Source organism: Rana temporaria, chromosome 12 (assembly GCF_905171775.1).
Source record: "Rana temporaria chromosome 12, aRanTem1.1, whole genome shotgun sequence".
NCBI lineage: Eukaryota > Metazoa > Chordata > Amphibia > Anura > Ranidae > Rana > Rana temporaria.
The window spans coordinates 14,817,264-14,843,238 of NC_053500.1; the positions used below are offsets into that span (position 1 = coordinate 14,817,264).

General features: G+C 45.9%; 1 protein-coding gene across 4 annotated transcripts in view; it reads right to left on the bottom strand.

Moving 5' to 3' along the window:
- Window positions 1-238: 238 nt before the first annotated feature.
- Window positions 239-25,975, bottom strand: part of ZNF512B (zinc finger protein 512B) — a 40,205-nt gene continuing 14,468 nt past the window's right edge. Inside the window, exons 7-15 of one of the 4 annotated variants that reach the window (XM_040331848.1) lie at window positions 25,709-25,833; window positions 23,922-24,014; window positions 19,366-19,464; window positions 17,544-17,711; window positions 15,607-15,810; window positions 12,219-12,320; window positions 8,337-8,399; window positions 5,681-5,779; window positions 239-3,175 (exon numbers count right to left, since the gene is read on the bottom strand). In XM_040331848.1, the coding sequence (XP_040187782.1) occupies window positions 2,888-3,175; window positions 5,681-5,779; window positions 8,337-8,399; window positions 12,219-12,320; window positions 15,607-15,810; window positions 17,544-17,711; window positions 19,366-19,464; window positions 23,922-24,014; window positions 25,709-25,833 (1,241 nt within the window). In that variant the 3' untranslated portion in view covers window positions 239-2,887. Of the gene's footprint in view, window positions 3,176-5,680; window positions 5,798-8,336; window positions 8,400-12,218; window positions 12,321-15,606; window positions 15,811-17,543; window positions 17,712-19,365; window positions 19,465-23,921; window positions 24,015-25,708; window positions 25,834-25,975 lie in introns of all 4 variants that reach the window. The other 3 variants (XM_040331847.1, XM_040331850.1, XM_040331849.1) reach the window with 3 other exon arrangements.

Consider the following 25,975-nt stretch of genomic DNA (forward strand, 5'->3'; position numbering starts at 1 on the left):
CGGGAAACGAGCGGGGAGGACGCGAGGAAGCCACGAGGACGCGGCAGAAGGACGCCGGACCCGCCGAAGAGGACACCGGACCCACCGCAGAAGGACACCCGAAGCCGCAGAAGGACACCCGAACCAGCAGAAAGATGCCGGACCCGCCGAAGAGGACACCCGAAGCCGCAGAAGGACGCCGGACCCGACGAGGCCGCCGATGGACGCCGCGCAAGACACCAAAACTTTTTTTCCACAGGATTGGGGGTCACTTTAGGGGTGCGCGGTATACGCGGGAGCGCGTTATACCGCGATAAATACGGTAAATGTGGCAAAAGCTCCTCCTTCACCTGTACAACTTCCCCGTCCCAGCTGCCAGGAAGGGTTTGCAGTGTGCGTATGATAAGCAGACAGAGCGAGGAGATGTCCTTTATGAGAGAAGTGGAGCATGTGCATTCTTCTAACGAGCTGTCGCTTGACTCCTGAGTGTGCACAACAGCATCAAATAATACAGCCCGAACAAATTAAAATTATGTTTTTTTTTTCAATTGCTGTTATGCAAACCCAGAAGCTGGGAGACAGTGTGTGATGTCGGGCAGCAATAGTCAGACGTCAACAGACTGTTGCACATCAAGGTAAAGAGTCAAATTCAAAACAAAAGAAAGTCGCCATATGGTCACTGTGGACAGATAACTTTTCTGATCTTACCCAGGTGCCTTCTAGCCTAAATGTATCATCATTAAAGCTAGCAGACCCAACACTGGTTCGCCGCGACCAACCTAGACAATAGCCACCCAAACATACCCCTAGCCAGAGGGAAATAAATCTTTCATATGCAAGTATGTACAGCTGCTATATTAAGACTTTATATTCTGATTCATGCATAAGTCCAGCTGTCACAGGTTCTCTTATAGAAGAAAGCCACTACATGACTTATTTACCCCATACTAGCTCGGGGATCGAGACTAGTGACTTATTTACCCCATACTAGCTCGGGGATCGAGACTAGTGACTTATTTACCCCATACTAGCTCGGGGATCGACACTAGTGACTTATTTACCCCATACTAGCTCAGGAATAGACACTAGAGACTTATTTACCCCATACTAGCTCAGGTATAGACACTAGAGACTTATTTACCCCATACTAGTTGGGGGACAGACACTAGTGACTTATTTACCCCATACTAGCTCGGGGATCGACACTAGTGACTTATTTACCCCATACTAGCTCGGGGATCGACACTAGTGACTTATTTACCCCATACTAGCTCGGGGATCGACACTAGTGACTTATTTACCCCATACTAGCTCGGGGATCGACACTAGTGACTTATTTACCCCATACTAGCTCGGGGATCGACACTAGTGACTTATTTACCCCATACTAGCTCGGGGATAGACACTAGTGACTTATTTACCCCATGCTAGCTCGGGGATGGACACTACATGACTTATTTACCCCATACTAGCTGGGGGATAGACACTAGTGACATATCTACTCCACACTAGCTGGGAGATAGACACTAGTGACTTATTTACCCCATACTAGCTTGGGGATAGACACTAGTGACTTATTTACCCCATACTAGCTGGGGGATAGACACTAGTGACTTATTTACTCCATACTAGCTCGGGGATAGACACTAGTGACTTATTTACCCCATACTAGCACAAGGATAGACACTAGTGACTTATTTACCCCATACTAGCACAAGGATAGACACTAGTGACTTATTTACCCCATACTAGCTCAGGGATAGACACTAGTGACTTATTTACCCCATACTAGCTCGGGGATAGACACTAGTGACTTATTTACCCCATGCTAGCTCGGGGATGGACACTACATGACTTATTTACCCCATACTAGCTGGGGGATAGACACTAGTGACATATCTACTCCACACTAGCTGGGAGATAGACACTAGTGACTTATTTACCCCATACTAGCTGGGGGATAGACACTAGTGACTTATTTACTCCATACTAGCTCGGGGATAGACACTAGTGACTTATTTACCCCATACTAGCTGGGGGATAGACACTAGTGACTTATTTACTCCATACTAGCTCGGGGATAGACACTAGTGACTTATTTACCCCATACTAGCTCGGGGATAGACACTAGTGACTTATTTACCCCATACTAGCTCGGAGATGGACACTACATGACTTATTTACCCCATACTAGCTCGGGGATAGACACTAGTGACTTATTTACCCCATGCTAGCTCGGGGATGGACACTACATGACTTATTTACCCCATACTAGCTGGGGGATAGACACTACATGACTTATTTACCCCATACTAGCTCGAGGATAGACACTACATACTAGCTGGAGGATAGACTGGGGTGAGGAGAATAAGCTTTACTGCCTCAGATATACACATACCAGTCATGCCATGACTGCTTCTATCAAAGCTTGACAACACAGGTGTTTTGCTTCATGACAGGATGGTCGCGGAGGTCCACATACACTGTCTAAGTCTAGTAATAGAGCAGACTATTCCTACCCAGTCAATGGTTCTCCCGATTATTGTGCTAATTTCTGAGCCCTTCAAACAGTCCCAATCATCAGTGCTAAGCGATTTTCCGCTCCCTAGTTTGGGTTCCTCTGATGGAACCCTCAAAGAATATGTCATGTGACTTCTCATCAACTGCCGCTTATCCAGAAAGGACTGCGGCATCCTTTCCCGCACTTTAAAATATAATATTGACAGTATCATTTACATCCTCTTATTTCTCTATCCAGGTTATAAATCTGTAGAGCGATATTTATAGCAATCTTATTTGGTCCTGTGCAAGGTGGCAGAAGTGCATCAGTGTCAAAGCCTCGGAAAAACGCAATTTTCTGAAGGCTACAAAACTCGATTCTGGGATTGGCGCCCTGCGGCACATTGTGTTATTTCCCTCTCTTAAATGTGGCGACTTTCTGAATTTTCTCTGGGGGCTCCACATTATGTGCATTGGCGATAACGCTACCTGTTGCCGTGTTAGAGTGTGTATTCAGTGCAAGCAGAGTCTCTTTGTCCAGGGGTGTGGCAGTAGGGGTGGAACCGACCAAGAGTTGCTCCTCTATCTTCCTCTTTTTCTTCTTGCCGGTCACTTCCATTGCTGACTTATTAGAGGAGAAGTTTTGCTTTATTTTCCTTTTAACAACTGAAGAGACGGCAGAAACCCGGAACCAGTTCTGGGAATACAAAAAGATTTAGGCACTGCACTATGACAACACAACTGTGAGACATCTGTAGGAAGTGTTATTTCTTCCTTTCGGTAGGGGGGTAGTTTGATTTTTTCTTCCAGAAGGTTTATGCTAGACGTTTTTCTTACTCTACAGGTGGCAGACATGTTTCTTGCTGTACCCAGTACCACCATCCAAAGAGTCTTGCCCAAAAAGGCTTAACCTCTTCCTGCCCCCCCTGGCGTACCCTTTAAAAGTTCTTAATGCCCAGGGGGTGGTAAAGATCAATGATCATGGGACCACTGTAATTGGTTGTCATAGTGGTCACATGATCAGAAGCCGGTCCCACCGACTACCTATGTTTTTTTTGGAACGAGAGCTATTTTCGAGCAGGCTTGGTCTTACATTACCCGCCCAGAAATGCATGTGCAGCGTGTGGGCGTCAAAGCCCAGATTTTTGCTGCCACCACACATATGGGCTACTGGGGCGTAAAGGGTTTAAATATTGATGACCTACACTCAACTTCAACAATGATTCTAAGGTGTATCTCCTACAGTACGTTCAGCTCCTCTCTTCCTTTTTCCTCTATTATCGGCAATTACCTACTGTCAAAATGACAGCCGAGAATTGCCTAGCTTTACATAGCAGAAGCGGCTGTCAAAATGCAGCTGCTGCTGCGTAAAATAACACTTGCAGATCGGCAGCACGTATCTTTGAGTAATACACTCCGAAGAGTCTTGCCCAGAATGGCTTAACCCCTTTCCTGCACACCCTGGCATACCTTTTAAAAATTCTTAATGCCAAGGGGGTTGGAAGGCTCAATGATCATGTGACCACTGTTGTCACAGTGGTCACATAATCGGAAGCCAGTCCCAGCACCTACCGATGTTTTTAAGCTGGCTTAGTCTTTGTGCTGAGAGCGGCCTCCCAACACATAAACATCGCCCACCCATTGATGTATATGTGTGGCGTGTGGGCCCCAAAGCCCAGCTTTTTGCCACCAAACATATGGGCTACTTGGGCGTAAAGGGGGTTAAATATTAATATTATACTCAACTTCAACAATGATTCTAAGGTGTATCCCCTATGTTCAATCCCTCAAGTTCTGCTCCTCTCTTTCTGTTGCCTCCCCATTTGGCTTCTATTATTGGCAATTGCCTACTGTCAAACTGACAGCCGAGAACTGCCATGCATTACATAGCAGGAATAGCTGTCAAAATGCAGCTGCTGCAGCGTAAAATAACACTTGCAGATTGGCTGCACGTATCTTTGAGTAATACAGTGCAACAATGTATTGTTTAGAGATGCACCGAAATTTAGTCGGCCGAAAACTGTTTCTGTCTGTTTCCTAATGCCCTTGGAGGTTCCTACATGATGGGATTAGCCTTGTGTCAACTTTACCTCGTTATCTAACCATTGTGTGATGATTTGGGTAATATTTGGTTTCATGTGGTGACTGCCCTACTTTTCAAGTGTATAAGAACCTGTATTTCTGTTCAATAAAAAGTCATTCCTTTGGTTCTGTAACGGTATGGCCCGTGGGACCCTCTTGAAGGGTGTGGGGTACTCCTGTTTCAGCTTCACCAATGACTCTTGTGTCTAGGGTCATCCTATGTCCACTAGGGGCATAGGATGACTGAGAACTGATATCTTGGATTACATGAGATGGGGCAGTAATGATAATCCACAATATATTCAAGAATGTCTGCAAATAACTAATTACAGGTTGTTGATTCTGAACCCAACAGGTCAATAGGAGAGTGACTCATTCAATGTGGAATATAGACTGTTAAGGTGGTAATTAAGTCTGCTACTGTCATTTAAACTAGCCTTAGTCTGGCTTCTAAAGACCTTTTCATTGTGTGATGCTAATTAACACTGTTTTGGGTGAATTTCTATTGATGATAAATGTGTATTGTATAGCAAGTGAGAAAAGCTGGAGAATTGATGTCTGACTTGTCAGCTGTAGCTAATTAGCTCATGTGGATTATATCAGTGCCAGAAAGTCTGACTAAAAATGTGTATTGGGCTCCTTGTGTCATGTTGTGGTTGGAGTTCAGTCATTGTTCATATTTGGTTGCTGACTGTATATAAGAGCCTGAGTTTTCCCATTAAAGTATCTATTTTGAACCAGAGAACAGAGCTGTGTGTCTCGTTTTCTGGGGAATCCTATGGGCCATGTTCATCTGCTGGATTGTGGAGTGTCGATAAGCTGTCGTGGGTTGGTGGAATGGAATATCTTAAACGGCGTTAACCCCTGACCGTTACAGGTTCCTATCCCAACATCTTGTCTGTGTATAAAGCTTGGGGTAAAAGGGCTGGTATTAGCTCTCGGCCTGCTACAAAGGTTTGAAGGGCAGGAGGCACTGTTTGGTGGAAGCACCCAAGCTGAGTGCCAAGCGATTTGCCACACCCAACATAGCTTAGGTGTTTCAAGCGGCCTTTTACTACTAGAGTGGTAGGTTATCTATACCTATAGAACGGTCAGTTGGATAAAAAAAAATTCTCCTCACCTGCGAGTGTGTCTTTACGATGTGGTACTTCACTCCACTCTCAGAACTGAACTCCTTCTGGCACAGGAGACATCTGTATTTGCCCACCAAGTACTCACCCTGCAAGACACAAAGCAGCTGGAGGCCAAACTCACAAAGATTAACAATTGCAAACATACAAAGCTTGACGTTAGAGTTAGACTTCTGCTGAATTGTTTTTTTAGAAATCGTCAATTTCCTGGTTGTCATGCTCATTCCCTGGTTTCGTTGCTTAGTGGGATCGCCAATGACAGCCCTGGAACTAGCAATTTTAAAAGTGGGTCAGTACTCCAACACTTAAAGTGACTTAAAGTTATTTAATTTATTTTTGACAAGAGAAGTATGGGAATGTTTTTTTTTGGTAATTGTACTTACCTAGGTGGATGCTGCATCTGTTCCCTGCCAGCTCTAAGACTGAAAACCGAGCCATTAAACACTCCCAACCTGTGACTTTCACCGGCTCTCTGCTCTGATCCCCCTCCAGCGCTGGGCTGTGGAGGGGGGCGGGAGGAGCCAGCTCAGTCTCCCAGCAGCTCGCTGAGAGGCTGAGCCGTGTACCATATGGTCGTGATCTTTCCCGAGTCCGGACCGGTTCTGTGACGTCAGCCGACAGCAGTTTTCAGACCGCTGTCGGCTGAAAACGGGTCACAAGAGTGAAGTACGAACTGCACTCCTGTGATCCATAGGATCACAAACTTTGTATGTACTTCTCCTTTAATTACAAACATATCATACTTGCCTGCTCTGTGTAATGGTTTTGCACAGAGCAACTCCGATCCTCCTCTTCTGGGTCCCCCCGCTAGTGCTCTGGGCTTCTTTTCTTCTCTGTGTGTCATTTTAGGGAGCAGCTCGATCCTGGGCCGCGCTGTGTGTGTCCATTGACGCACAGAGCTTGGCTTGGCCTTGCCCCCTGACGCCCGCGCTCCCTTGTCACTGGATTTGACTGACAGCAGCAGGAGCCCTCCAGTGAGGAGGGAATGAGAGAGGGAGAGAGGGGACAGAGAGAGAGCTGCACCGCTGCTCTCAAGCTCAGCGCTGGATCGAGATTGGGCTCAGATAAGTTATCTGGGGGGAGTATAATAGAAATAGAAGTTTTTTTTTACCTTAACGCGTTAAGGAAAAAACGTCAGCCTTTACAACCACTTTAATTACATTTATAACAACAAATACTTTCTGACATAATGAAAAAACCTTGAAATGTTATAATTTACCAGGCAAATTCCTGATCACAAGCTCCTTATCACATGAACAGTACTAAGGCAGAGTTCAAGCGGTTCCCACCAGACAACAGGGGGGGGGGGGGGGACTATTACCAAGCCAGCCACTAAGCACCTCTGCCTGAACAGGGCAGCAGACAGAAATGACACTTAGAGCTTTGGACTGAGACAAGTGCACACTATAGAAGGATATGCTTTGTTCATATTTCATGTCTGTGGTTTAAAACCACTTTAAACATGAACATCAGTTTAAAAGGCACAATGAGCTTCCAGTTATGTTTAACCACTTCCGGACCGCCGCATCTACATTTACGTCGGCAGAATGGCACGGACAGGCACATTGGCGTACCTGTACGTCCCTGCCTAGACGTGGGTCGGGGGTCCGATCGGGACACCCCCCACGTACATGCGGCGGTTCCCGTGGCTTCAGGAGCGATCCGGGACGGGGGCGCGGCTATTCGTTTCTAGCCGCCCCCTCGCGATCGCTCCCCGGAGCTGAAGAACGGGGAGAGCCGTATGTAAACACGGCTTCCCCGTGCTTCACTGTGGCGGCTGCATCGATCGAGTGATCCCTTTTATAGGGAGACTCGATCGATGACCTCAGACCTACAGCCACACCCCCCTACAGTTGTAAACACACACTAGGTGAACCCTAACTCCTACAGCGCCCCCTGTGGTTAACTCCCAAACTGCAACTGTCATTTTCACATGCATTTTTTGCTGTGAAAATGACAATGGTCCCAAAAATGTGTCAAAATTGTGCAAAGTGTCTGCCATAATGTCGCAGTCATGAAAAAAATCGCCGCCATTAGTAGTAAAAAAATAAAAAAATAATAAAACTATCCCCTATTTTGTAAACGCTATACATTTTGCGCAAACCCATTGGATAAACGCTTATTGCGATTTTTTTTACCAAAAATAGGTAGAAGAATACGTATCGGCCTAAACGGAGGAAATTTTTTTTTTATATATGTTTTTGGGGGATATTTATTACAGCAAAAAGTAAAAAATATTGAATTTTTTTCAAAATTGTCGCTCTATTTTTGTTTATAGCGCAAAAAATAAAAACCGCAGAGGTGATCAAATACCACCAAAAGAAAGCTCTATTTGTGGGGAAAAAAGGACACCAATTTTGTTTGGGAGCCACGTCGCACGACCGCGCAATTGTCTGTTAAAGCGACGCAGTGCCGAATTGTAAAAACCCCTTGGGTCATTTAGCAGCATATTGGTCCGGTCTTTAAGTGGTTAATAATAAAAAATAAAAAAAAATAATATATATATACACACACACACACACACACATATACATACACATATATATAATTTTTTTGTTATTTATGTAAAATAACCAGGGGCCTTTTGCTGACTACATCCACCAATAACGAGGACAATGGTAAATCACTGTAATGGATGCTGTATACCTTGTTGCAGTTGGCAAGATGAGCCTTTAGCCCGGACACACTGGAATATATTGCTTCACAACACTGGTGACAAGAGAAAACGAATGTTAAACACTGAGACTTTACACTTCTAATGTTCATGTTTTAGAAGAATATGGTTAAAGCGGGGGTTCACCCTTAGAGGGCACTTTTCCCCCTTAGATTCCTGCTCGTTTTTACTAGGGGAATCGGCTATTTATTTTAAAATATGTGCAGTACTTACCCGTTTACGAGACGCATCCTCTCCGTCGCTTCCGGGTATGGGCTTCGGGAATGGGCGTTCCTTCTTGATTGACAGGTTTCCGAGAGGCTTCCGACGGTCGCATCCATCGCGTCACGATTTTCCGAAAGAAGCCGAACGTCGGTGCGCAGGCGCAGTATAGAGCCGCACCGACGTTCGGCTTCTTTCGGCTACGAGTGACGCGATGGATGCGACCGTCGGAAGCCTCTCGGAAGAATGTCAATCAAGAAGGAACGCCCGCTCCCGAAGACCCATACCCGGAAGCGACGGAAGAAGATGCAGCTCGAAAACGGGTAAGTACTGCACATATTTTAATATAAATAGCCGATTCCCCTAGACCGAACGAGCAGGAAGCTAAGGGGAGATTTTTTTTTTTTTTTTAAATGGGTGAACTCCCGCTTTAATGGTTAAATGTTAATATTGTTTCCTACAACCCCTGAGTGGTAACCACCTACCAAAATACTTACAGTCACCCCAGCTCCCCTAACTGCCCAGCGCCAACAGCTTATTCAGAAAACTGCCCCAGCTTTGTCCAGCTCCTGCTTCACAGGAACTCTGCTCGCCCCATTCTTTCCTTTTGCTTGATTTCATGCTCGGCGGCCCCCTGCCGTAGGAAAGACTGAGCTTGCACGATGCTAGATAAACGCAAGCAAAACAAATGGGGGCTCGTCCGGGATCTGCGCTATAATTCAACTGAGGCAGACCTGTTTTTCTGTGGTGTGTTTTGTAGCTTGTACTGTACTCCTAATATTGTAACTTTTGTAAAGTACAGCATTTTTGTTCAGTTAAAGTCCTTGGGCCAGATTCTTGTAGAATCCGCGGCGGCGTAGCGTAAGCTATTTACACTACGCCGCCGCAAATTACTGGAGCAAGTGCCGTATTTTTCAAGCACTTGCTCCGTAATTTGCGTCGGCGTAGTGTAATTGGCCCGGCGTAAGGGGGCGGCCTCTATTTAAATTATATATATATATACTCGCCAGCACACCAGGAATCATAACGTCCAAAGATTTAATGCATATCTATTATGTCAAAAAGAGCAACGTTTCGAGGCCACGCAGGACCTCTTCGTCAGGCAATTTAAATTAAGCGCGCCCCCGCGCCGATCGAACTGCGCATGCGCCCGGCGGAAAAATAGCCCAGTGCGCATGCTCCAGCTCACGAAAACGTCAATGACGCCGACGTGAGCGTCATTGACGTAAAGTCGTATTCGCAAACGACTTACGAAAACGACGTAAACTACGGAAAAAGCCGTCGCTGACCCGACGCCATACTTAACATGGCATACAACGGACAAACGTAAATTTGACCCTCATTATAGCAGGGGCAAGTTTACGCTTACGGAAACGTCGTAAAATCACTGCGTCGTCCGCGCGTACGTTCGGGAATCTCGCGTAACTAGCCAATTTGCATAGACGACGGGGAAAACGACGATGCAACACCTAGCGGCGGGAAAAAAAAATTGCATTTAAGATCTGACAGCGTAAGAGCCTTACGCCTGTCAGATCGAATGGGTATCTATGCGTAACTGATTCTAAGAATCAGTCGCATAGATACGCCGGACCAGATTAGGACTTACGACGGTGCAAATGGCGTTGCGCCGTCGTAACGCCTTTGAGAATCTGGCCCCTTGCCTTTAAAACCAAGTAACCTTGCTAGATAGACGCAAGCAAAACACATGTGCGGTAAGTCTGTGCAGTACCTGGATGGGCTGCACAGTGAAGAACTCAGGAGAGGGGCTGAAGGTATTTTATTTAAATATTGTATATACTCGAGTATAAGCCAAGTTTTTCAGCCCATTTTTTAGGCTGAAAAACTCCCCCTCGGCCTATACTCGAGTGAATCGTACCTTTCATTACTAAAACAGCGTGCGTCTCCCGCTGTGTAATGCAGTCTGTTCGGCCGTCCATTGTAAGAAAGCCCCGCCTCCTCCTCGTCTGTGATAGGTGCAACATTGATACAGTTTCCCAGCATCGTATCAGTGTTCCTCTATCATGGACGGACAAGGAGGAGGCGTGGCTTTGTTTCAATGGACAGCCGAACAGACTGCATTACACAGCGGGAGACACACGCTGTTTTAGTAATGAAAGGTACGGCTGCAAATGGGCACAGTGAGAGACTGCAAATGGGCACAATGAGAGACTGCAACTGAGCACAGTGAGGCTGCAACTGGGCACAGTGAGACTGCAACTGGGCACAGTAAGGTTGCAACTGGGCACAGTGAGACTGCAACTGGGCACAGTGAGGCTGCAACTGGGCACAGTGAGGCTGCAACTGGGCACAGTGAGGCTGCAACTGGGCACAGTGAGGCTGCAACTGGGCATTGTTTACCCAGTAGCTGCTGCATTTTCCCACCTTAGGCTTATACTCGAGTCAATATGTTTTCCCATTGTGGTAAAATTAGGTGCCTCGGCTTATATTCGGGTCGGCTTATACTCGAGTTTATACGGTATATTAAGTTTATTTAATAGCCATAAAAGATATTAATTGACTTTGTGTGTACTAAATGCCTTTGCAAAGCCTTATATCCCCTTAAAAAGGTAGCCGCGGCATGACATCATCTCTGGTGCTGTACATAGCCTGAGCAAGAAGCAGAGCTGTGGGAGGGGCACAGCAACTGCACCCACTACACTCTGCCTGTAGAAAACTACAGAAGGGGGCGGAGACAAGACCAGTCACCGTGCGCAAGGAGAGAGAGCAGCAGTGAGCGGTCCTGTTCCCATCCTGGCTCCATCCATCCCCCAATCCAATTCCGGCTCCATCCATTCCCCCGATCCCATTGCGGCCCTATCCACCACCCTGATCCCATCCCGACTCAGTTCACCCCCCCCAATCCCATCCCGGGCTCCATCCGCTGTGGCAGGTTAAGGGGAAGAGCCACACCGACGCACTAGCCTGCTTAGTACCGGGTGACGCCAACCCTAGTGACGCCACTGGTTAGAACTTCTGCCAGCATTTACCGCCCCTTCACTTCCTGCCCAAGTGACAAATGTGTCACCAGCGTAGGAAGTGAGGGGAAATCTCCAAGAAGGACACACAGCAAGAAAAAAAATGTCAATGTTCCAATTGGAAAATGTTCCTCACTTCAGTCCAGGTGACAACATTTTTTAAGCTAGCCATACACGTAAATATTTCCCACAATCAAGCCACGGGCTGAATGAGAGAAATCTAATAGATCCCTCCATCCATGCTAAGCAGCGTGGATGGAGAAATTTCTCCTGCGATTTGTTGTATTCAGACAGATGCAGCACCAGTAGTTGTCTTTATACCTGAACAGCGACTGCATCTGACTGGCTGAAGTCACTGTTCAGTTGCCAATGTACCACCTGACTCCTTTGATTTTTCACATTTTGAGGCTTCTCAAGCGTGGTGCCGATAGGGCCACCTACGACTCGAATTTTGGCTGATTTTCTAAATTAGAGTCATGTTGTGCGGGCGGCTTTATTAGGAAATTCCCCTCGTGAGGACCCAGACAGTGAAAAGAACAGAGAAGTTCTAATTCTCCCCTCCCCCCTCACAACCAAAAACAAAACAATTCTTTTGGTTGGAGTTACTCTTTAACTATTGCATACTGCGATACACCATATTTTTAAGGATATTAGGAATACTTATACACAGTGACTCACACTATTAGGGCAGCAGATGAAGCCGTTTTCTTTAACATTGGTCTTCCAAGTATCCAGAAGTTTGGGGTTAAAGGTCGGCAGGCCGGGACGGAGGTAGTTCAGCTGTCATAGAAGACACGGGTTAGCCGTCATGCCTCTTCCATACAGAAAGGGGTCTTTTTACAGGCATCTATAGATATAATATAACGCTTACATGTCTGAATGTTGTAGGAGGTTAAAGAGCCGTCCACCCAGGACAAATGTAAATCAGATCAGCAATTTCAGCAATATATGTGTGGCAACATCCTCTCTATTAAAAATGCCCAGAATATGCTGATAGGAGCAGACAGCAGAGTGACGGAGAGATAACCTCGTCAGTCTGCTGCTTCTCCTTCACTGCCCGGTCACAGGCTGGGGGGGAAGGACAAGACCTAGCTGTACTGCAGAAGAGCTGTGTGACAGATTTCATCTGTGTGCAAGGCCGCCATCATGAATTATGGGGCCCCTTACACAGCTTCAGGCATGGGCCCCATATATAAAAAAAAAAGAAATAAAAAAAATATATAAAAAAAATATTTTTTTTTATAAAAAAAAGGGGGATTGTCATCCGGGGCCCTGGGGATCTCCGGACCCCTAAAAAAAAAAAGGGGGGGGGGGGTTGCCATCCGAGCCCCTTACAGGTGTACTGCCTGTACCCCCCTGATGGTGGCCCTGTCTGTGCGTTTGACTGTTTGCCTGCAGTTAGAGTGTTACTAAACCCACAACAGTAAAACCAGTCCGTCTACAAAGTAAAGCATGCTTGTTATACTCGCTGTGGAAACTAAGGGGTTATTCCTCTGTATTGTGTAAAAAGGCTGATCCTGTCTTCCCTGTCCCTCCCCTTTTTCACTGCCCCCAATATATCTCCTAATTGTACAGAGAATTAGGGGACAAGCTGCACATGCTCAGTTTGGTGTGTGTTGCTTTTTTTTAATCTTGGGAGAGTGCATGTGATCAGCACAGGGCCAATCAGCACGGCCCAGACAGAGGGTCAGGGGTTCTGCAGCCTACTGCTAATAATAAAAGGTATTTAGCAGTTTATATTTACTAAAACTATTGCATTTCCATGTTCTGTGTACTGTAGGAGACCAGATATAGTGAATGCAGGTTCTGGGTTTAGTAACACTTTAAGCTTTCACAACAGAACATTTACCATGGGTGGAGTTGGGAGCTCCAGTATGGAAAGCTTCTCACAAGTCCCCGAAAGACACAAGGATCCAATAGGTACACAGCCTGCTAGTATCGATCCCATAACTGAAAATATATATGTAGCCAGGTGCTGGGCTACAGCAATATGGAGAAGACATTGGCTTTTATTCTTCTCTCCCTCTACTGAGATACTGATGCTGCACCATTCTACTCAGGCCAGCAGGGGGAGAGCTGAAGAGAGTTGAAGTTTGTGATGGCAGCCATATAATGGGGCCAATTGACTCCTTACACCATAGTGCACACTGTGCAGTAGGAGTGAAGAGATGTTAGAGAGAAAGCACCTCTGTCTGGATATTCGCCTACCAGTGGGAGACCACGCCAGCGATGATCCAAGCCCGAGACTGAAGATACTTGATGGCAACACAGCCCCGCCCACAGCACCTGCACCGCTGGCTATGGGAGACTGGAGCGTGCTCTCACCCTCTACTTCCCATTGCTGATCATTGGAAGCCTTTGAGGAGATACTGAGGAGGGCCCCCCTTCTTACAGCGAGAGGTCCCTGCAACATCTCGGTGACTAGTGAGAGGGCTATTCACCCATTGCTGATACTGCTAGCAGGGATTGAGCCACTGAGAGCTGGACACCAACTATACTCAATCCACTCTGCACCCATACTGCACTCTAGAACGTACTTATTCCAAACCTAGACTGCACCCATACTAACCCTATACTACAATATACTAAACCTTTACTGCATCTGAACACCCACATCTACTTTGTACCTGTGCCAAGACTATACCGTACCTATACTGCATGCAGTTTAACTGGGGCTGTCATTAAGTGCACTAATGCTCTTAAAGGGCCCCAATGTTAGCCAGCAGAAGAACATCTCAAAGTACTGCCCCCCCATAATATTAATTCTGCAAATCCCCTTTGTTCCTCTGCCCCTTCCTCTACCATCCTCCTTTTCTTTTGGACGGTGCAAACCCAGTCGGTCTAGGACTAGCATCGCAGCCATAAACGCACTCTTGCAGTATAGTCCCAGCACTCGGTAGATGAAACTTTACTACTGCACTTGAGGTGGTCTTGCAACTGTTTATGCTAATCTGGACACCAAGGCCCAGATTCTCGTAGATCGGCGTAAAAATGGGCGGGCGCAACGTATCTGATTTACGTTACGCCGCCGCAAGTTTTTTCAGGCAAGTGCTTTATTCACAAAGCACTTGCGTGTAAAGTTGCGGCGGCGTAATGTAAATCACCCGGCGGAATTCAAATTCGGCGGGTAGGGGGCGTGTAGCATTTAAATGAAGCGCGTTCCCGCGCCGAACGAACTGCGAATGCGCCGTCCGTAAAATATCCCAGGGTGCATTGCTCCAAATGACGTCGCAAGGACGTCATTGGTTTCGACGCGAACGTAAATGGCGTCCAGCCCCATTCACGGACGACTTACGCAAACGACGTAACTTTTCAAATTTCGACTCGGGAACATTGGTTGTGCCTCATAGACCCAGGGGCAACTTTACGCCGGAAAAGCCACGAGTACATTCGGGAATTCGCGTATCTAGCTAATTTGCATACTCGACGGGGAAATCGACTGAAGCGCCACCTAGCGGGCCAAAAAAAAATTGCAGTTAAGATCCGACGGCGTAAGAGACTTACGCCTGTCGGATCTAATGGATATCTATGCGTAACTGATTCTAAAAATCAGTTGCATAGATACAACGGGCAAGATTAGGACTTACGACGGCGTACATGGCGCTGCGCCGTCGTAAGCCCTTTGAGAATCTGGTCCCAAATGTCATCCTATGCCTAGTCCATACCGTTAATCACTTGTATGCTAAATTGTGTTACTACCATTGTTAGTCCGTTTTATGCTTGCCTACTTACCAACAATATTGGGTGACAATATATTAGGTTTGCCTTTACTACCTGGTTTGGTGCCCGTTTTCTTAGATATAGCACCACTATTGGGTACAAAATATTACTTTCAGTGATTTTCTGTTAAATTTTATGCTTGTACAACCAACTTGGTGTGTTAGAGTGGGTGAGGTTATTGAAAAGGTTGAGGCAAAGATCAGAGTACCCATCCTATCCAGCGGCTTCTACAGGGGTAGCGCTTCATATGGTTTTTGCACGAAGCGAGCCATTAACCATGCCCACATCACTAATAAATACATTGGTGTGCAGATCGCATTGGGCAAAGGGACGAGTTCCAACTCACCCTCTTACTGTCCGGTACAAGGTCCTCCTTCATCCTCCTACGACTTCCCTCCTTTGTCAGCTCATCCTCTGCGATCTCTTGTAGATGGAAGACTGCGACCTGAGCTGACCGCCTCCTTACTCGCCCACTTGGGGTCCGTTCAAAGTCCTCAATCTCCACTTCCTGCTTTGATGGCAGCTCTGGTTCTTCTGGACTAATCAAGTCCTAGGGAGAAACAAGAAAGTGCCATTCTTGAATTTAAAACTGTTCAAGTGCACCATGGCTAACGGCAGTTACAGCTTCTTTTTTTTTTTTTTTTTTATAAATTGTATTTTTTATAAAAATAAAAAAAATTCTACAAAAATACAGAAAGAAAAGAAATGTCAAACATTTCTCAGAACGTAATAAGTGCAATCATTGAAAAAGCACATAACATACACCGAAGCCTTAAAGTGGATGTAAACCCACATTTATTTTTTTATGTCACAATGTAGAGTATAAGATTTCCTATCATCTGTGCCCAGTCTTGCCACACAGAGTTAATCCAGCTCTGAGCAATCCTCTTTTATTGTTCAGTGAAAATTAACAGAATTCCAGATAAAACCTGTCTAAATAAAAAGTCCTTTCCTCTCTCCTTGCTTTGAGTGACAGGTTATTTACATATCTAGCTTGGACATGTTTATCATATGTTATGTTATGTTTATCATAATATGAGGTGATCCACAGTATAAGGCCCGGTACACACGAGCAAACATGTACGATGAAACCGGTCCGTCGGACCGTTTTCACCGTACATGCCTGCCAGAGGGCTTCTGTACGATGGTTGTACTAACCATCGTACAGAAGTCCGCGCGTAAACAATACGCGGGGCGTGTCCGCGTCGTCACCGCGACGATGACGCGGCGACGTGGGCGGGCCTGCCATTTAAAGGCTTCCACGCATGCGTCAAAGTCATTCGACGCATGCGAGGGACGGCGGGCGCTCGGACATGTACGGTAGGTCTGTACTGACGACCGTACATGTCCGAGCGGGCAGGATTCCAGCGGACGGTTTTAAAACACGTCCAGGAATATTTGTCTGCTGGGAAAAGGCCCGGCGGGCAAATGTTTGCTGGAATTCGGCCCGCTCGTGCCTACACACGACCGAACATGTATGCTGAAACTGGTCCGCGGACCAGTTTCAGCATACATGTTTGGTTGTGTGTACGGGGCCTAAGGCTTCATTTCCATGGACGTTTTTACAGCCACTTTTCTGAGCATTTTTTGCAGCTTAAAAACAGCTCTACATGTTAGTCTATGGCCTCATGCCCACCATGACGTTTTTGAGCTGTAGATGGCTGAGCCGTTTTTAAGCTGCATAAAAAAACCAGGGCCAGTGCGTTCTGAAGCTCCAGAGTAGAGCTGTAAAAACGCCAGACGTTAAAAAACACTCAAAAACGCGCAAAAACGCTACCGGTCATCAACGAGAGGAAATAAATAGCTGCACATCAAAGGAACGTTCCAACGTGTTCATTCCAAAATAGCAAATGACAGCTGACAAGACAAAGTGGCCGAACCCAGGAGGCGATGCGTTTCACACTGACCCACCAATCAGAGGCTATCACAGCGATCAGATTACCCGAAATTGGGTGTTCCGGGTCCTGATCGTTGAGACGCCAGTGCCAAGCACACTCCCAGCATATAGGGAGATACGCAAATATGCAGCCCCACGGAAAAAAGCCCAGTCTCGTGGAGCCACATATTTGTGTGAGGTAGACGTCAAGGGGTTAATTAAGCAGAGAGTAATCGATAAAATGTATTTAATAAATTCAGACCAAGGAAAGCGGCTGGAGGTATTGCCCATAGCATGCAATTATGTTTCGGTCTTTCTTTTTCAGGAAAAATAGAAGATTAAATGGAATTGGCTGCTGAGTGAACAGCCCCGGCAGTATTCACAGTCTGTACTTAATTTGAACTTACTGTGCAGTGTTCGGTCCGCATGTGGTAGTCTCTCCCAGCTTTGGATCGGTATGCCTTGCTGCAATGAAGACAAGAGAAGTGCAGTTTCTCCCGGTCGCACTGCTCTCGCCCGCAACGCTGTGTGTGGTACTGGTAACCCATTAGACTGGAGAATGAAGCCATGCAATTCTGGGGGGAAAAAAAACATACTGGGTAATTCTAAAGGAAAACACTGTTAGCCAGATTCACGTAGTTTGGCGTATGTTTAAGCCGGCGTAGCGCAGCTCATTTGCACTACGCCAATGTAAAATAGAGAGGCAAGTACAGTATTCACGAAGCACTTGCTCCGTAAGTTACGTCGGCGTAGCGCAAATGGGCCGGCGTAACCCCGCCTAATTCAAAGTAGGCATGTAGTGGGCGGGCTACATTTAAATTGTAAATGAAGGCCGTTCGTACGGCGAATGCTCAGAATCACGTCGCAAATACTTGAGTGCTTTCGACGTGAATGTAACCTACGCCCAGCCCCATTCACGTACGCTTACGCAAACGACGTAAAATACGACGGCTGTTTCGTTGTCCATACCTTGCATGGGCTGCGCCATCTTTTTGGTGGTTTATCTTTACGCCGCCGTATGTCTTACGTAAACGGCGTATCTTACTGCGACGGGCGTACGTACGTTTGTGAATCGGCGTATCTTGCTCATTTACATATTTGACGCGTAAATCCACATACACGCCCCTAGCGGCCAGCGTAAATATGCACATAAGATACGACGGCGTAGGAGACTTACGTCGGTCGTATCTTGGCCACATTTAAGCGTATCTGGTTTCCAGAATACGCTTAAATATACGACGGCGCTCATTCGGACTTACGACGGCGTATCTACTGATACGCCGTCCAAAGTCTACCTGAATCCGGCTATGTACCGTATTTATCGGCGTATATCGCTCACTTTTTTGCCCTGAAATTCAGGGCAAAATCGTGGGTGCGCGATATACGCCGATACCCGCGCCGAGTTTGAACCACTGCGCCGGCATATACCGAGCGCAGTACACTCGGGTATAGTCGGGAAGGCTCGGCTCCTCTCGCGGTCACGTCCCGGACGTACAGGACGCACAGGACGTGACCGCGAGAGGAGCCAAGCCTGCCCGACTATACTGCGCTCGGTATATGCCGGCGCAGTGGTTCAAACTCGGCGCAGGAAGCGGGGATCGAGCGGGGAGGACACCGCAGAAGGACGCTGGACCCGACAAGTAGGACACCACCGAAGCCGCAGACGGACGCCGGACCCGACGAGGCCGCCGATGGACGCCGCGCAAGACACCAAAACTGTACTAAAATGTTTTTTTTACAGGATTGCGGGTCCACAGGGTGCGCGCTATACGCCGGAGCACGCAATACCCCGATAAATACGGTATTTTTAATGGAATTGGCAGTTACTAAAAACATAGTTAAGTCTGGTTGTATATTCATTTAAAATCATTCAATGTATGTTGTAATATATAGTAAAAGCACCTGAATCTGTCCTTATATTAGCTATAAGTAATAGACCACACAACAGGACAGGAGGGGTCAGTACATGCCTAAATGCATTGAGTTGCTACTACCATGTGATTGGCTGATTAGCAATTTGTGTTACCAAGCAATTGAACAGGTGTACCTAATAAAGTGGCCGGTGAGTGTGTATTTTGCCGTTTGCGGTACAACTTAAAAAATAGGCTTACAGTTATTACTGCAACATTTAATAATCATTTACACTCGATTAACATGACCCTACAGATCTGTATGAAAATGACAAGCTTGATCTCCAGATTGTGCAGAATACTGGACATAAGGAATTACCTCCTTGGGGCAGCGCAGTTTTCCCATCTGCTTGAGAACTTTGCGCAGGCGTTCCCGCTCCCTGGGGTCATCCACCGGGACCTGGTCAGGGCTGGAAGACTAAATGGAAGTGGAGAAAGATCAAAGTCTGAGGGAAGTACAATCATCTCACGACCATCACGATGGATTTAACAACTTGGCCATTGCAGCACAGTCAGATCACTCCTAGAGATGGGCGGAATGATTTTGCAGCAAAATTGATGCGGGACCCGATCGCCGCTGGAGTCCCGCGATCGCTCCCCAGAGTTGAAGAACGAGGAGAGCTGTGTGTAAACACAGCTTCCCCGTTCTTCACTGCGGCGCCGTGATCGATCGTGTGTTCCCTTTTATAGGGAAACACAATCGATGACGTCACACCTACAGCCCCGCCCCCTACAGTTAGAAACAGACAGGAGGTCACACATAACCCCTTCAGCGCCCCCTTGTGGTTAACTCCCAAACTGCAATTGTCATTTTCACAGTAAACAATGCATTTTTAATGTATTTTTTGCTGTGAAAATGACCCAAAAATGTGTCAAAATTGTCCGATGTGTCCGCCATAATGTCGCAGTCACGAAAAAAATCGCCGATCGCCGCCATTAGTAGTAAAAAAATAATAATTGATACAAATGCAATAAAACTATCCCCTATTTTGTAAATGCTATTCATTTTGTGCAAACCAACCGATAAACGCTTATTGTGATTTTTTTTACCAAAAATAGGTAGAAGAATACGTATCGGCCTAAACATGGAAAATAAAAAAATTATGGGCCAGATTCTCAGAGCAAGTACGGCGGCGTATCTACTGATACGCCGGCGTACTTTCAAATTTGCCGCGTTCGTATCTTTAGTTTGAATCCTCAAACCAAGATACGACGGCTTCTGGCTTCGATCCGACAGGCGTACGGCTTTGTACGCCTTCGGATCGTAGGTGCAATACTTCGGCGCTCGCTGGGTGGAGTTTGCGTCGTTTTCCGCGTCGGGTATGCTAATTCGTTTTTTCCGGCGATCCACGAAGGTACGCGCAGCCGTCGCATTCTCTTACGTCGTCGCTAGTCGGCTTTTCCCGGCGTATAGTTAAAGCTGCTATTTCGTGGCGTATAGATAGACCTGCCATGTTAGTCAAGTATGGCCGTCGTTCCCGCGTCGAATTAAATTTTTTTTTTTTTTATGCGCAAGTCGTCCGTGAATAGGAAAGGACGTAACTCACGTCGAAGTTCAAAAAATGACGTCGGTGCGACGTCATTTTGCGCAAAGCACGGCGGGAAATTTCAAAACGGAGCATGCGCAGTTCAATCGGCGTGGGGACGCGCTTCATTTAAATGAATCACGCCCCCTACCCACCCAATTTGAAATACCCGCCGAGAAATACACTACGCCGCCGTAACTTACGGCGTGAAATCTTCCTGGATTCGACTTAGAGCCAGGTAAGATACGGCGGCGTAGCGTATCTCTGATACGCTGCGCCAGGGCAATTCTATGTGAATCTGGCCCCAAATATTTTTGGGGGATATTTATTATAGCAAAAAGTAAAAAATATTGAATTTTTTTCAAAATTGACGCTCTATTTTTGTTTATAGCGCAAAAAATAAAAACCACAGAGGTGATCAAATACCACCAAAAGAAACCTCTATTTATGGGAAAAAAAGGACGCCAGCTTTGTTTGGGAGCCACGTCGCACGATCACGCAATTGTCAGTTAAAGCGACGCAGTGCCGAATCACAAAAACTGGCCGGGTCCTTTAGCTGCCTAAAGGTCCGGGTCTTAAGTGGTTAAAATCACTGAAACATGCTGGCTTTAATTACAATTACATTTTTTAGCCCCTTTTTACAGTCAGTGGGTGGTTCAGCCAAACCAGCATCCATCCATCACTAGAATAAGGCCCCGTACACACGATAGAATCTATCCGCAGATAAATCCCAGCAAATGGGTTTCTGCGGATAGATCCTATGGTGTGTACACGCCAGCGGATCTGTTTCCGCGGAGAAATCTCCTCTGGGATGGATTCCAGCAGATCGGATATTTGCTGACATGCACAACATATCCATCTGCTGGAATCCATTCCAACGGATGGATCCGCTCGTCTGTACAGACTTACCGGATCCATTCGTCCGAAGGGATTCCCCGCACGCGTCGTAATGATTTGACGCATGCGTGGAATTCCTTATATGACAGCGTCGCGCCCGTCGCCGCGTCATAATCGCGGCGACGGCGCGACACGTCATCGGCAGAGGATTTCCGCGCGGATTTCAATGGGATGGTGTGTACACTCCATCCCATCGAAATCAGCGGATATCTTTGAGAGGATTTATCCGTGGAAACGGTCCGCTGGACCGTATCTGCGGATAAATCCTCTCGTGTGTATGGGGCCTAATACTTTGGGGTCAACTATTTAGGGGCATTAGAACCTATGCTTTGCCAATATAGGGCTAAGCAACAGGTTCACAGTAATGAAGATCACTCCAGACGCAAATACTTATCTTCCTGTTGTTCCCCCTGCCACTATATTCCGCTGCAAGGAGTGGAAGGAAAGCATTGTGCAGCACTGGAGCTATAGACCAGTGGTTCTCAACCATGTCCTCGAGTACCCCCAACAGGCCATGTTTGCAGGTTTTCCTTTATCTTGCACAGTGTCAATGACTTGGTATTTTGGACAGGTATTTTATTTTAGAGAAATTCCCAAAACATGGCCTGTTGGGGGTACTTGAGGTCAGGGTTGAGAACCACTGCTATAGACTACCTATGTGATAGCACTGGTTGAACCAGTGCCGCCATAGTAAAGGCACCCATAGAGTGCGATTTTCTTTCCTGCAACCATGAGTTGCAGAAAAGAAAATCACTTGATTTCCCCCCATCAACACAGTCAGTGTTGATGGGGGAAACCCTCCCGCAAAGCTATTGTGTTATCCCACGAGGGTGGGGGGAGGGTGGGGGCAGTGGTAAAGGGAGAACACACAGTGATAATGGACGTGGCGTGGCGTAATCAAATGAAAAATCAGACAGGTTGGTTGTACCCAAGTTGATTGATCAATCAACTTGGGTACAATCAGCCTGCCCATACATAGTTACATTTTCATCCATTCCCTGCTGAACCTGCTAAGATTCAAACCATCTATGGTTGGCTTTAGTCACATGCCCCTCTCCATACCTAGAAGTATGAACAGGAAACATAATTGAATGTGCTGAACAAGGTGTCAGGGAAAAATCAAGATTTTATATATATATATATATATATATATTATATATATATACACACACACACACACACATCTATATCTATCTATCTCTATAGATATATATGTATGTATATATATATATATATATATATATATATATATATATATATATATATATATATATATATATAGACAGGGCTGCCATCAGGGGGGTACAGGCAGTACACCTGTAAGGGGCCTGAAGGTCCCCAGGGGCCCGGATGGCAATCCCCCTTTTTTATTATTAATATTATTATTTTTTTTGCAAGGGGTCCGGAGGTCCCCAAGGACCCGGATGGCAACACCTCTTTTTTTTATTTATTTTTTATAAAAAAAAATATTTTTATATATTTGTTTTTATTAAAGGGCCCAGAGGTCCCCAGGGCCCCGGATGACAACCCCCCCTTTTTTTATAAATTTTTATTTTATTTTATATATATATATATTTTTTTATTAAAGGGTCCAGAGGTCCCCAGGGCCCCATGTTGCAACCTCCCTATTTTTTTTTATTATAAATGTTTATTTTTTTATTTTATTTTTATATATTTTTTTTTATTAAAGAGCCCAGAGGTCTCCAGGGGCCCGGAGTTCCCCAGTGCCCCGGAGGGCAACCCCCCTTTTTTTATAAAAAGAAATAAAACATTTTGTATACAAATTTTTTTATTTCTTTTTATTACTTTTTTTATATATATATTTTTTTTTATTATTTTTTTTATTAAAGGGCCCAGAGATCCCCAGGGCTCCGGATGGCAACCCCCCCTTTTTTTATATATTTTTTTAATTTATTTTTTATTAAAAGGGCCCAGAGGTTTCTTTTTTTCTTTTTATTAAAAGGCCAAGAGGTCCCCATGGTCCCGGATGGCAACCCCCTTTTTTTTGTATTTTTTTTAAAATAAATATATATATATATATATATATATATTTTTTTTTTATTATTAAAGGGCCCAGAGGTCCTCAATTTCAAGCGGTAGCACCCCCCCCCCCCCCCCCGCCCCGGTTCTCTGCTCCAGGGGGCCCATGCCTAAAGCTGTGTAAGGGGCCCCATAATTCCTGATGGCGGCCCTGTTTTTATATATATATATATATATATATATATATATATATATATATATATATATATATATATATATATATATATATATATATATATATATATATATATATATATATATATATAGATAGATATATAGATAGTGCTGGATATAGGTGGAACAAGACAAACAAGTTAAGTTGCTCTGAATGGCACAGTACAGGATTTTGTTAAGCCACCATGGGATTATATTGACATTGCTATGATTTTAATGTGTGTGAGTGTTCCATTACCTTATTGACGTGTTCGGCCATAGTGTGGTAATTCAGTCCAGCTTTTGATTTAAACTGTTTCCTGCAGTGCTGACACCTCAGAGCTTCTTGTAGCTGATGGAGAGAGAGATCCAAAGTCAGAAGCACTTTCTTAGGAGACATAAAAGACTGGCGGGCTAAAAGGAGAAGATTACTTCTAAACAGATTTGGCCACTTTAAAATATCCCAGAAAATGAAACAGGTTTGTATGTATAAATCTTCAGCTGCCATCAAGGATCCTGTCAGTTAAAATGTACTTCTGTGTACTTTATGCAAGGCACGATACCCAATCCTGACACTTGTAGCAACTCGCCAGAGACAGGACCAATGTTCCTGGTCCCCAGTGTTTTCTGCTGCCATCCTCCAACATCACTACAGGCCACAGCAGTGAGGTGGAGAACAGCAGAGGGAACCAATGAATGCAGATCCAGATTGGGTTCAGGTGAGTATTTATGGGGGGGGGGGGGGGCTGGGTGTGTGCTAACATAAAAGTTTTTTTACCTTAATGCAGTGATTGCATTAAGTTAAAAAAAAACTTTTACCTTTACAACCACTTGTAGTCACCCAAATAGTGAGTGCATCCAATCAGCTGCAGTCACTGTCTGTGTCATAGGTGTGCGCAGACCATTGGCGGCGGCTCCATTAGGGGCGCAGGGGTGCCGCCACCCTATCCATCCATCTGGCCGTCTAATCTACACGCGGGGTACCGGACGCATGGATTACAATGTTTTTTTTGTGTTTGTTTTTAAAGCACATGATTAGGGCCTGATGCTCTAATAGGTTTTAAAAATGGGTGGGCTCGGGGCACAGAGCAGTGCGCCCCAAGCCCACCCATTTGTGTGACAATAGCAAATTAATATTTGCGGTTGTCACACTGATTCTCTTCTCAGCCAATCAGTAAGCGGGTCCTGAGACCCGATTGGCTGGAAGTTCAAAGACCCGATTGGCCGGGAGTCCTAAGACCTGATTGGCCGGGAGGAGAAGGGACCACCAGAACTCGGGAGGGGACCAGGTACGTTTGCCACCCCCCAAAAAATGAGGGGGGAGATGTCCCGCAGGGGAAGCCGTGCCGCCTTGAACCAGAGGAAGGAGGATGCAGTGTGAAGCCGCCGCCTGCCGTTCCTGGAGGTAGCCCGTGCCATAGATGGGGTTAGTTCTTGGCTGCTGACCGACCGACTGGAGGGGGTTCAGTGCACTGCCACACAGAGCAATAATGTTAATGCAAACTTGGGTGATTAGGGTGTGCCCAGGCACACCCAGCACACCCTGTGCGCACACCTATGGTTTGGGTATTCTGACAGCCACGGGTTCCATCTGTCACAATACAATAGAGGGCAGTGCACGGTTTGGCATGGATGGGGGAATCTGTTTTTTACGCGTATTGCCAGCTTTAGACAGAAGACCACTCTAGTGCTACCTATAAAACAGTATTCCAGGTTTAGTTATCTCTATTCACTTTGAAGACAGGAATGAGCATTGACTGAAAAATCAAATTTCCAAGTTTATCAATTGATCTGGGCTAAATTCTTCTCCGTTGCTCACATTTTACCCACAATAACCCGCATGTGGACATGGCCAAACCTTCAAAAGTATTCTCTCGAATTGTGCAATTTACTCTACCACCATAAAGTCTCGTTCATTTGCACTAAGCAGCTGGTGGCTCTTAAGGATATTGTAGTTCGTGGGCAACTTTGGAGCCGCCCATTATCCGCGGTGAACCTATAAAGATGCAGAGCTGCACGCTGGTTATCACACATATTGCGCCTCACCTGCTCACATACATCCATGTGCTTCCGCAGTCCTGCCACCGTCTTGCGGGTAACCGATCCACAGTTCGGACAGGTCACCTCCCCCCTTTTGTTAGTCTGTCGTTGGAACTTGTCGTCCACACTGCCTGGTACAGGGGGGGGAGGGAAGAAGTGTGAAAGTGATCCTTATCCAAAATTACATTTTATTTACAGGAAAGCACCACTTTTATTTAAAAGTAGAACACTGAATGCCCAACTACATATTCTGAGAAACTTCCCACCGCCCTG